At 38.0% G+C, this 13072-nt stretch overlaps 1 protein-coding gene across 7 annotated transcripts in view; it reads left to right on the top strand.

Moving 5' to 3' along the window:
- The window catches only part of CASK (calcium/calmodulin dependent serine protein kinase), a 188887-nt gene that overhangs the window by 72201 nt on the left and 103614 nt on the right, over positions 1 to 13072 (top strand). For all 7 annotated transcript variants that reach the window (XM_033052486.2, XM_033052487.2, XM_033052483.2 and 4 more), the window contains exon 3: positions 7269 to 7374. In XM_033052486.2, coding sequence (XP_032908377.1) covers positions 7269 to 7374 — 106 coding nt within the window. The remainder of the gene's footprint in view (positions 1 to 7268; positions 7375 to 13072) is intronic.

The raw sequence follows: 13072 nt of genomic DNA, 5'->3' as shown, positions 1-13072 counted from the left end.
AGTTCAGTGCTCCAGCCAGCATGTAGAATTCTTTTATCAGATACACACCTTATGGCCAGTTGTTTCTGTTTTATTTTTGTTTGTTTTTAAAAGAAATTTCACTGCATACTTCTGACAGATCTGCTGCTTTTCCATCTTTTAGGGAACTGATTGTATCACAAAGCGTTTAAAATTGTGGTTTGCAGTGTAAAAACCTGTGGTCTGTGGTACTTGGGAAGGTGTTGGGTTTCAGGCTGTTACACAGTGCTGGGAAACAGGTGGAAACGTGGGATTTAATAGATGTGGTTATCAGTAGTGAACCCACTTTCATCATTTGATTGATCACAACTTGGAGAGTCAATGGCTATTTTCAATTTCCTTTCATTAATTATTGAAAACAGTGCCACATTAGAAGTGTTTCAGATTTTACAGCACAGATTGCAAAGTGTCTTCAGCAACAATTCCATTTCTGTTTGGAAGGCCACCTCATGAAAGAACCCTCCTTACTCCTTTTTAAATTAATTTGTGGACTTTGTAACCCCACTTCTGATGATTGTATTCTTTCCTAAGTTTGTGAAGCACTTCAGAAACTTCTACTTTGCTGTAGAGGAAAGACAGATTGTGCATTTAATTAATTAAAAACCAGTAATAATCCAGAAAGTATTGCTTTCACATTCTTATGTTTCTTCTTTCCCTTTTCCCCTACCTCTCAACCTGCTGTTGAGTATTAACCAAGAGGACAGAGAATGTGGAAGGTTTTAGATGAGAGACTAATCTTTGTTCTTCCTTGAAAAATGTTACATTCTTTTTCAGTGTGGTGGGTGCTTTGTAAAAAGTTGCTAAGAATTACCATTTAATTAAATGAAATGGGTTTAAGCTATCTACATTAGGCAGCTGTTAAATACTCTTTTGGGCATTCTTCAACATTTTTATTATTTCAAGTTGAGTCATTTCCTAAAATACACTATCTTATTTATGAAGCATTGCTTATTTGCATGTCAGTAAAAATGAGGAAGTGAATAAAAGGAGAGAGAGTTGTTTTCATGGACACAATTGTGCAAACCAACTTACACTGTCTGTCAGATTCTTGATTCTGGACAAGTCTGGTGGATGTATCAGAAGTTGAGAAAAAAGAAAAGTGGATTTTTTCACACCCAGTTTCATGTTCAAAATAGCTGACTGAGTATAAATTGAGGAAGGGAAATTGCCTTTTAAGTCTCCCAAGACCCCCAACTCCAGCTAAAAAGCTATTAATATGTTTACATTTATGTCCAAACACTGAGAAAGAATAGAGTAGCAAGTGAAATTTGGTCAGAATTTAGCAAACATCTACAAAATCTAATTCCACAAAATGAAGATTTCCATAGGTTTCTTCATGGAGGTCTCAGAAAGGGAAATATTAGCTGTAGCTGCATTTTGCTGTCCTTGCTTCATGCCAGTATATTTTTTCCAAATGCTGCAGAAGCATTAAAAACCAAAGATACTGATGGGAGATGGATTCTCTCACATTGCCACTTGTTGAATTCCATGGCATTTTTTATCAAGGGCTACTCACAACTCCCTGCATTTACTTGTTTTTGGTGCATGTTTTGGGCATGTTTGCTGAGGTACAGATGGATTATGCAATAAAGATTTGGTGACAATGCAGACACTTTCAGGGAAAGGTGTGCTTGCATTTTGCAACATCCTAAGCAGCTTTCAGGCTGCTTTTCCCAGCCTTACTTTCTTTCTCCTTCCAAATTCCTTCTTTCTTTTAGGTTGAGTTCTGTAATTGAGGTTGCTCATGAGCCATTTCCCGTGCTAAAACTGCAAAACGGCGAGCCAGCGGAGACAAAAATAAATTTCTATTTTTCTTAACTGAGTTAGCAGTGAAATGGTTTTGGTGTGTGGTGTGACAAGCTGCAGGCTGCTGGAACAGAGGACAGGAATGTGTGTGGGATGAAGGGGGAAGCTGCCAGCACTTAAATCAGCTTGGCTACCCCAGAGCCTCAGGCACCCCAAAGTGCGTGGGAGGAGAGGCAGGAAAAGCTTTTAGTGCTTGTTGAGGCAAGGAGTCATTAACTGGTCAGATGGATCTGTCTGATGAGCAGTCCTCACATATCCCAGGGAGACAGGAAGTGTTTTAGTTAAGGGAAAGGGGAATACTCTCTCGTGGAAGAAAAAAAAATGTTTATAAAGAACAAATCTTTGGGGCAGAAGCATTGCTGTGGTTCTGTAGTACAGGAGTTTCACTGCCAATGTCAATACAGGATGTTCCCACCTCCAGCTGCTCGTTCCTGTTGCAGTGTGTTGGCTGTGCTGAGAGCTTTTATGACTTCCCTGATGTATTATTAGAATAATAAAGCCTAGAAGTAATTTACACAGAGCAGCAAGAATGGGCAAAGATAGGAGATAGGGAAATTTTTTAAGTCAGTATTTCCCTGGAAGTTTTGGAAGTGTGACACCTCAGGTACAGCATGATTGGTTAAACTGGAATTTGGAGTTGTGCAGGATGTTCAGTGGGGCTGTTACAGGCTGATTGGAGGCAGAGGTGTGTAGTGTCTGCAGCAGAAAGGGAATTAGATCTGGATTAAATGTAAGTGGGAAGTTATTGATGATGGGAGTGTGCAGGAACAGCTTTTGTAGGAAGAGGCTCAGGGCTGTGGGTTCCCAGACAAAGCAAAGCCCATCAGCCTTGAGTGTGATGCTTTTGGAAGATCAATCTAAGGAGGGTAGGAAACACTGGGGAAAGGTGTAGGGAGTGTGGAACAAAAGGAGGGCACAGCAAGGCCAGGGAAGGAGGAGATTGGGCAGGGCTGAGCAGATGGAGGAGCCCCTGCAGTGAGCTGAGCATCACCCCTGCACCCACAGCTGGGGCTGAACTGAAGGAGTGAAGCCCATGAAAAGAGGGAGGAAATGTCTTATTTTCATGTTTATCTTCTTGATTCCCTCTACCCAAATCAATAGGTTCTTGTTTTAATTGGCAAAAAAATAAGTTAATTCCATCAAGGCTGTTGGGCTGAAAATAGCTGATGAACAATCTCCCTGTCTTATCTCAACCCGTGAGTGTTTTTGTTCTTGTTATTTGTATTTTCTACCCCTGCCTGGCTGAGCAGGAGCCTGAGTGGGAGTTTAACATCTAGCAAAGGCCAATAATCCACAGGACAAAATCCAGTGTGTGAGTGCAGTGTGAAACAGCTAAGGCTGAGATTTCAGTGTCTCCCTTGTCCATGCTTCAGGCACTTTTCCAAGGCACACAATTCAGCTCAGCTGTTTCTGGAAGAATTCCATTTGGGTGGTCAGGAGCTTCTCCGTGATGCTCACCAAAGGATGGTGAGAATGACATAACCAAGTGAACAAAGCATTTTGATTTCCCTTTAAAACTTAGTACAACCACTTCTGTTTAAAGTATATATGATCATATTTTGCTGTACAGAATAAACAGAAACATTTTAAGCAAGAAGCTTACCAGTGCAGATACTTCCTTTCAAAATACTGTCATACCCAAGCTGTGACTGAAAAACTAATCCTTTAAAAGACTGAACCTGGAAGATCAGAATGGTGTATGTATAAAAATGAATTGTGTATACATAAAAATGACATGTGTCTTCAGTCTTGCTAAGAAACTTGGAGCTGTCTGTCCCAAGAAAAGATGGAGCTGCTACAGTCTGTGAACGTCACTTTTAAAATAATGAAATGGTGCTATTATGTAGGCTGCAGGAGATCATCTAATTCTTTCATGAACATACTTTGAAAATATGTTCAGTGTATTTGAGATGTTTTAAAACCTTGGATATCAGATTTTGAAAGGAAATTAGGTGTTTGCAGAATTGTCAGAGATATGTAGGGTATTAGGTTGTTTATTCCCATGAGAATTTTAAGTGATACCCCATGTTTTATGTTTTCTATCAGAGACTGATACATCTTTCTGTGCAATTATTTAGAGCAGTTATCTTTTCTAGTGCTTCCAGCAATTCACTTTCAGTGTCACTATCCACACATGAGGCTGCATTTTCTCTGGTGATTATGGCTGGAAATTCCTTTTTCCATCTTTGAATTTTTCTTCTTTACTACCAAAGTCTGAACTTTCCTGCCATTTTAACAACTTTAATGCCTCTTTAAATAATGAGCCAGGCCTAAAATGGAAAGTTTAACATGTCCCCATGTTGCTAAAAAACAACTTTAAAGTTTTGAAAACAGACTGAAATTCTGGAACATTTATTGGTAACAGTTGTGTAAAAGGAAAGCTTGTAAATGCTTTTCAGATTATGATGTAAAGTATGAGCCTGTATGCTAAAAAAGTTCAATGGAACATAAGGTCTTTTTCCCTATTCCTGGTTGTGTGACAATACCTTTCATGCCGCTGGAAGAGAAACTTCTAAAGCTTAAGCTTTTAAAACTTGCAGTTCTATTTATTATCGCTGTTGTCAATTACGTTTAATTTTGAAAAAAGTGCTGACAGAGAAGGCTTAAAGAATGAACCAAAAAGTAATTTCTTCAGCCATATCAAGAGGAGAAAAATGAATAGATGAAGGGTTCAGAAAGGATTCAAATGAAGTTAAATAGTCTAGCCAGTAAAAGATGACAGTTTGGTTTAGATTCCAATACCTTGTCTTGCCTGAGGGTTTGTTCTTTCAGCAAATTTTGTTTACTAGTGAAGAAGACTGCTGCAAATATGGGACACATGACCATTAGTAAAGTACACATCACCTCTTGCTATTTACAACCAGCTTACTCCATTGGCAGATTCTAGAATATTTGATTATTTGAATTCTAGAATATGTCTTGAATATTTTGTGGGTGTCTGGAATATGAAAGATTAATTTGAATATGGGATGTGTCAGGGACCTTTATTACTACACAGCATGGCTCAAATACTCAGGAGTTTTAGAAAACTTAACAGGAGGTAGCAAATAGATCATATATATAGTGTTGTTTTCAGAATGATGCCACAGATAATATTGTGGCTCACAAGATAATAATGGGATTTTTCTTAGGAAATCCTCAGTCACCTGGTGCAACCCAATTTCTGCTTGGGTTTGTGTTGCATTCAGAGCTGGAACTGTGTCTGTGGGTACTTGGGATTCTATTTACCTCTTGAACCTGCAGAGGTAAAATTTAATTCAGTCTGGAAAAAGCATTTGATAAAGGATTGAGTAGATGCTGATGTCATTTTTTAAAGTGAAAACAGTGAAACATATGTGTCATCTCTGCCTTTTCTCCTCCTTCCCTTTCCTTTTTACTGGTCTTAAACATGACTTATTTTGACCTTTGGGTCACAGTCCAAATGTGCTTCAGAATCCATCCTCTCTTTCCTGCCCTGTGGCTTTGTTGAATCAGTGTGGTGTGTACTTTTCTGTCTCTTTATACCTCACTTTCTTTTTCTTAATAGACCTGCTGTTGAACAAGTCCCTGCTGTGTTTAAAATAGGACTTTGTTCTGCTCTTAGCCCCAAGACCCCTTAGTCATAAAAAGCCTTGTTCTGTAACTTCTGTTCATTTGTTTTGCTGTTTGGAGATTTTATTTTCCACTTTGTTTCTCCTTCCTCTTGTGCTGGTGCTCAGTCTGTGAGCAATTGTTGCACTCATCCAATATTCCACAGAGGAATGAGGGAAATGGCAGTGTATACTTTCTTCCTTTCAGTTCTAATTCCTTTCAAATAAAGCCCACAAAATATTAATAAGGGGAACAGCCAAAATAAACTATTTTGAACACAATTTTTACCTGTAAATATGGACAAAAAAGACCAAATTTTACATTGAATTCTTTATCAAAATGTCTTCTGTAACACTGAATAATACTTCTGCTTGTTGTTCTGCTTCTTCCTGTTCTGCACTTCCTAAGGTGCCATTTCATGATGGTTTCTAGAGGATTGCTCTGTCATTTTGCTTTTAGATTGTATTTGCAAGGTTGTGAGGGAAGGCACACATAATGCAGGTGGAATATGAAAGTTCTGGTAACAAAATTTGCACTTTGGCGAATCTGAACATTTTTCTTGGATTGAAATTCAGTCATTTCCAAAATCTCAGCTTTTCATTTGAATTTATAGATGGCTGAAAGACCCAGAGTATAGCATAAATCTGAGTTACTATTAAATGCTTCACATGAAAGAATGTTCATCTTGCTGATTGCATTTTTCAGTATGATTTATTCATGTTAAGAATGTAAGAGGGCACATATGAAAATAGTGCATTTTAAATTTATTTCTAGTGTTGCCCAATTATATGGTGAATATTCTCAAACCAAGAAATCATATTTTTATTTCTCCATAAATGCATGTGTAGGTCATTCTTGAACAATGACCAATTGTATAGAAGGAGAATAAAAAGTAAATTCAGACTGATATTTTCCTCACTTACCAAATATCATCAAAGCTATTCATTCAAAATTTTGCTATTCTTTCTAAAATACAAGTAGATAAGTTGAAATAAAAAGTTTCAGGATGATTAAATAACAAAAATACCAAATAGTTTCAACAAAGAAGAAAGAAAATTATTCAGTGTGGTTTGGGTTTTAGCATTTCTTTATCTGCAGAAAGATTGATTTGTGATCAGAAAAAGAAAGAGCATTGTTTAAAACAAAATCCCTCAAGCTTTGAGATATTTCAGAGTGGTATCTGCTGTTTTAGTTGCAACTTGTCCTGCTTTATTCACTCTTCTCTGGAGCAGAGATGCAAATTAATTTATGCTGATTAAAATGTATGCCAGTGTAATTTCATATAATGTGATTTTAAGTTAAATACTAGTAAAGAAGTAAACTGCAAGAAATTTAAACATAAGAAGAACACTTCTTTACCTATGAGGATGATCAGGTACTGGTGTAGGTTTTCTGGGCAGGTTGTAGAGTTTCCACACCTGGACATGTTCAGAGCTCAGCTGGGTGTGAGCCTGCACAATCTGCTCCAGTTCACCTTGCTTTGAGCAGAGGATTTAGAGTAGAGACCTCCCATTATTAATAGTTCTGTAGTGTGGTGAAAGTGTGTCTTCTGCATTTGGAGGTAATTCTGCAGTGTTGTTAAATATTTCTAAATAAATCTCAGTGTAGTCTGCAACTGTACATTAAATTACTTCTGTGGAGTTCTTCAGGCTATGACCAAGAAGATCTTCTATTAATATGTAAATTCAAGAATCTGTTAAGTTTTGAGAGATATGTGAGTATTTAATTAACCATAATTAAATGTCATCTTGCCAGTGTTCTTTCTAGATTAATGAATTTATTAGCTATTTCAGATGTGTACATCTTTCCAAACATTGTGTTCTTAACAGCTTGAACACACAGCTAATCTGCAACTACCTTTTTATCTTCCACAGATCTGAAGAGAGAAGCCAGTATTTGTCACATGCTGAAGCATCCTCACATTGTTGAACTGTTGGAGACATACAGCTCAGATGGAATGCTTTATATGGTCTTCGAGTTGTAAGTTTTTCTCCTTGTTTCTACCTTTCTGTGTTGTCATTAGCTAAATAAAATCCTAAAATTATGTCTGCTCATGCCTGTAAGCTCAGAGGTCTTAAGTGCTTTGAAAAGATTTATTTCTGGCAAGTACAGGTTGTCCCAAATTAAAAAAAAAAATAGGTTGTCCCACTGTCTAAATGGTGAACACCAGGGCTTTCTAAAGGCAGGCATGATCTTTGGGTAACTGAGGGTATTTTTTTCCAGTTGTGAAATTTTCTTTTTTTCCAAACAGTTGTTTCTTCAGCACTGCTTTTCTATTACTAGATAAGAAAGTAAAGTTATTGGTGTATTTAAGTATTCTTGTAAATCAATATACCTGCTCACATTATATGAAAAGAGGCTTTTGTTAAAAGATTTGTTTTGGAACTTTGAATGTAAGCATTTAGTTGTAAGAGGGAACAAAACGTGACTTTTCAGCAATGGACAGGTGTTTTTATTCAACATAAGAAGCAAAGAAGGGGAGCAGCCCCAAAATTACCACATTCTTTCTTTGAGAGATAATTATGAGTTCTTCCTGAGTTAGGTTTTATCTAAATGAGAAGAATACAGCCAGACATGTGAAATGGTCTTTTGTATATGTTCTGTATTTGATCTTCTTTTTTTCTGCCTACCAGCTCTTCTTTTTATGCTCCCTATATATTCATTCCTAGTCAGTCTGGGCATATGTATTTGTACCTCTTCAATTTATCTGACCATCCTCCATTATGTTTTCTGATGGATTTGAGCTGCTGATGTTGGAGTAACCACATCATACTGGTTTGTTAGGTAAAACTGCCTTGCCCCATAGAGCCAAGAATTTGATTTGAGATGCCCACATGAAAAATAATTCTCACATGTTTTTTCCACTGAGGTAGTAGAAAAGCCACAACAAAAACACTAGGTTGTTTCCAAGTCTTCTATGTTTTTTAGATCAGTTTATAAACTTAGGTTTGTGAAATAATTGTTCTGTGCTTTCCTCTCTGTACATTTTGATTCAATACTGACTTTGCTTTTTATTTTGAAAATCCCTGAGCATGGACCAAGGGACTTTAATTACCCTATTATGAAATAATTATGTACACCTTGGGTAATCATACTCAGATAATTAACAAGATTTTGAAATGAAAAAAAAAAGGCTTTGCTTCTATTTTTGCCATGCTGATAGCTCAGAAATAGGAGACAAAAGCAGTAATTATTTTTTAATGACAACCCCATTATAATTTATGTTTGTACACACAAAAAGCAAGCCTGAACAATTAGAATTACTACACAAATACTGCACCTGACTTCAGGCCACATGAAAGAAGGAATTACAAAGCTGAATTATTTGAGGGATGATGATTGTTTATCATATGTATGTCGTTGTCTGCTTTGTACACAAAAATCATCAGTCTTTTGTAGCAGTGACAGAAAATGAGGCAGTAGGAGCACCTGTGCTGGAAATGTGGGAGGGGATGGAAGAGCTGTGGCAGGATGTGCTGGAGGGGGATGCTTTGGTTAAGTGATTCAGCAGCAGAATGGTGTTTGTGTGGAGTGAGATGCATTGTCTGGGTCTGAGCAGTTAGAGACTCACTCTGTGACCATGAAAACAAACTTGGAGTTAGCAGAAAAGCATCTTTGTACATGCAGGTCATTCATTTCCCTCCTGCTTTCTGTTCATTATGCTGTTATTGTAACCAGCTCAACTGACTGGCAGCAAATTTCTGTCTGCAGTAATAAAATACATTTCATTAGGGTCTGGTTGCTCTGAAGTGACCAAAAAGGAGAAGACAACACAGATCTGCAGAGGAGACATGAACCCAGCTGTGATGAGTGATCTGTGGGCTGGCAGGTGCTTTGCATGAAAACTAAGGCAGGAGCAGCACATGAAAGGCATGGGATAAGCAAACCTAAAACTTTGTGCCATCACTAGGACATAAATGATCCATTGGTTCACTGCTCTTTCACAGGCTGTGAGCTGTCCAGGTTGAGGATGGTCCCCCACAATACTTTTTAGGGTTTGCAGATATCAGGGCAAAAGTGGCAAAAATAAAAGAAGAGCAGTACAATGACCACGACTTGGCAACACAGAACACTTTAATAATAATGAAAGTAAACGTGGGACAAGGCCCAAAAATCCAAATACAGTGACTAAGGGGACAAGATCTCTTTAGGAGCCAGTGGTCAATGACAGAGATACAGGGAGGTCCAGGGTATAAATAAGGGGTGAGAGAGAGGGGGGAGTTGAGGGTAGGGTCCAGTGGGTATAGGGAAAAGTGGTGGAGAGGTGGGGTAAGGGAAGGGTCCAGTGGGGTAGGCTGGGTGGAACACTGCATCAGCTGAGAGCCAATGGGGAAGGGAGAACATTCTAGGAACTGGGAATGGTGATAATTTATGTATAAGGTATTAACACAGGCAATCCCATAACTCTTTGGAACCTTTTTTCCTGGGGTCTCCACAACTTAAACTGATGCCTCCCAAGGTTCAGGGCTGGGGTATAATGCTTCTTCAGTGGTGGTTGCTTGACCTGGAATGTTGGTCAGGCTGACTCCCACAGTGAGCTGCATGGGGCAGCTGCTGGAAGGACCCTGAATAGCTTGTCAAACCTACTGACACAAGGAAAGTACAGGTGAAAGCAAATGCAGCATGGTAACAACTGATTGAACCACTCAGTACAATTTGTGTTCTATTTTGAAAGCTTTTGTGAAAAGAAACATTTTAAAAATCTAACCTGGATTTATGGAAGCACTGGTGAAGATGAACAGCAGCAGTGAGGTTTAGCACCAAAAAATGAGCTCTGTTTTGAACCCCTTATTCATACACAAACTCCAGCACTCTCTAGAGTGCCCTGTATCTCAGATTACCAGGAGGCTGCAGGGTGCTGCTGTAATAAATTGTAATAAAGCAGGTGGTCATAATAGGAAGTGCATGTGTAGAGTAAGAAGCAGACCCTATCCCAGAAGGTCTTACTGCTAAGATGAAAATATTATTTTAAAAGTATTTAGGTGTTACAAATGAGAGAGGATCTACCTGTGCAAAATGGTTTCCCTCACACACATCCCAGCTCCCCCCCCAGAGGGACTCTTTCCTCTGAAGGAAATGATCCCTTGGTGTCTGGAGACACCTTACATCTGAGAAAGACCAGTTCTACTCTCTGTAATGGAATTGCAATTTTCTTTCCCATTCTTGGTGTTATTTGCTGGCAGCTGTATAGAATCATGGGGTCATTTAGGTTGGAAAAGACCTTGTAAGATCATCTGGTCCAACCATTAACCCTGCAGTGCCAAGTCCACCACTAAACCATGTCCCTAAACTCCACATCTACACATCTTTTAAATAACCCTGGGGATGTTGACTGCACCATTAACCTGGGCATCCTGTTCTCATGCTTGACAGCCCTCTCAGTGAAGAAATTTTTACTGCTATCCAATATAAACCTCCCTTAGCACAAATTGAGGCCATTTTGCCTTTTCTGATTGCTTTTGTTACCTGAGAGAACAAACCAACCCTGACCTGGCTACAACCTCTTTCAGGCATTTGTAGAGACTGATGAGGTCCCCCATAAGCCTCCTGATTTTATTTACAATACTGTTTTCTCTGTGGTGTACAAGTGTCACTTAATATTCTGTTGCTTATTACATTTTTTTCCTAATGATCATTGATTTTTATCTGTGAGAATATTTTGAGAAGGATTAGAGCTACCTGCAGTATTTCTAAAAGAAAACAAATACTCATTTTGAAGGGTCTGAAAACTACAGTTTAGACTTATGAGTACATTATTTGTAATTTATCCTCAGTATATATGCACTGAGAGTGCTTCCATGCTGAAGAGCTCAGATATAGGAGCTGTGAGTGCATTCCAAACACCTTGGTGTCTGGTCATTTGCAGAATATTATCTCACCACTATACATAGGTGGGTTTGTTTTTCTTGGTGCATTCTAAGACAGATTTCTGTCTTGGGATATTAGAAGAACTGGTCTGTTAAGATTCAGCAGTTAGGATATATACATATATATAATTGTATGCATATAGCTTTGCCATTTAATGTGACTAATAATAAAAATACTTCAGGTTTAAAATCTGAGATTCATAAAAACAGTATTTAACAGGTTTGCAGTTGGCTTATTTGAGGTAAGTGAAGATGGCAAGTATATAAAAACTGTCCAGGTGAAGGGGGAAATGCCGTCATCCACAAGCCTTAAAGATATGTGGTATAAAACTCAGTAAACTCAGTTACGAGCAATATGTCAACTCTGAATTTTTAATCTTATTTTTATTAAGTAACAATTCAGTTCCCTAAATGAAACAGTGCTTCTAAAGCTTTCTCATTCTTCATCAATAAATTAAACTGTAGGCCACATCCTATTAGCTCTGCAAATTCAAAGCTGTCACACCCCAGTATGAAAACAGAGCATCATTATGCAGTATGCTGTGTATTCTTCAGTCACTGCTGGTGTCACAGCAGATTTCTGTATATATATATGTATATTTACTTACTGAATTTATTTATTTATTTGAAATGCATCAGTCCTGGTCAGTTCATGTCCCTTCCATGAGCTCCCTCTGCTGGTGTCAGGGAGCTCTCTCAAGTTACGAATGTGTTCTGATTTTTCCCAAATTTCTTTGCAGCATCCACTTATGTCTTCAGCATGAATATATTTATATGTTCACTTCAATGGGTTTTAACTTATCTTTTAATCTTTTTTGTGTGTTTTTCACATGCTAATGCTGGTTGTTGCAAACCCTTGAGACTTCCTGAACTTTCATTCCCTCAGTATTCCAAAATGTTATTGCTCTTATATCATACAAGGCTTTCAGTTTCTTCAAAATCATCTTGTAACTGGTTGAGCTATTGCAGAGTTCTTAGTCTGTTGGTTCACTGAATTTTCTGGGTTTTCTTATAACTGAGGTTGACTCTGGCTTTTTTCCAGCCTCAACTAGACAAAAGTCTCATTTTTCAGGTAAAATTCAGTATCCCATATTGAGTATATTGTATCACGTGGAGTGATACAAGCCCTCTTTACACACAAATCAAAATCTACTCTTAAAAAAAAAAGATTTTTGTCTTAAAAAAATAGTCGATTGAAGTCAGATATTAAAGTGCACCTGCCTCATATTTGTGCTTGGGAGGCCAACAGAGTTCAGCTTAATGGAGTAAAACTTTCAAACATATTTGCCAAGAAGAAATTCAAACTGGCACTTACTGGTACAAAATTTCAATGAAATACACTGGTATCTCTAAGTAGGAGGTATAAATGCATGTTGAACACCACGCTGATTATAAACACCTTGTGTAATAGAAAAGTTAATGTAAGAACATTACACTGCTCCCTCCATGTCTCAGGAACTATTGATGCTGCTAAAGTGCTGGATCTGAAATTTCACTGACTTGCTATAAAGTACAGATAATTAATCTTCTAAAGGGTTCTGCTGCTTCATGACAATGACATCTCCCTTATTTTTGGTATCTGATCATACATTTTGTGTATTCTACATTTAATAAAGGATTGAGAGGCTGTGACATGAGGGATTTTTTCCAATGGTGCTCTCAGTGAGCCTGCCCCATAGCTGCTGTATGGACTCTGTAATATTCTCTGAGTGATATTTATCCCTGTATGCACACCTGCTGTTGGGAGTTGTGCAGGAGAGAAAAACTACTGGGGAAAAAACTACAAAGGAATATATTGATGAAGTGAATAA

The sequence above is a fragment of the Catharus ustulatus genome, chromosome 2, assembly GCF_009819885.2.
Source record: "Catharus ustulatus isolate bCatUst1 chromosome 2, bCatUst1.pri.v2, whole genome shotgun sequence".
Classification (NCBI taxonomy): Eukaryota; Metazoa; Chordata; class Aves; order Passeriformes; family Turdidae; genus Catharus; species Catharus ustulatus.
This window is presented reverse-complemented; position numbering and strand designations above follow the sequence as displayed.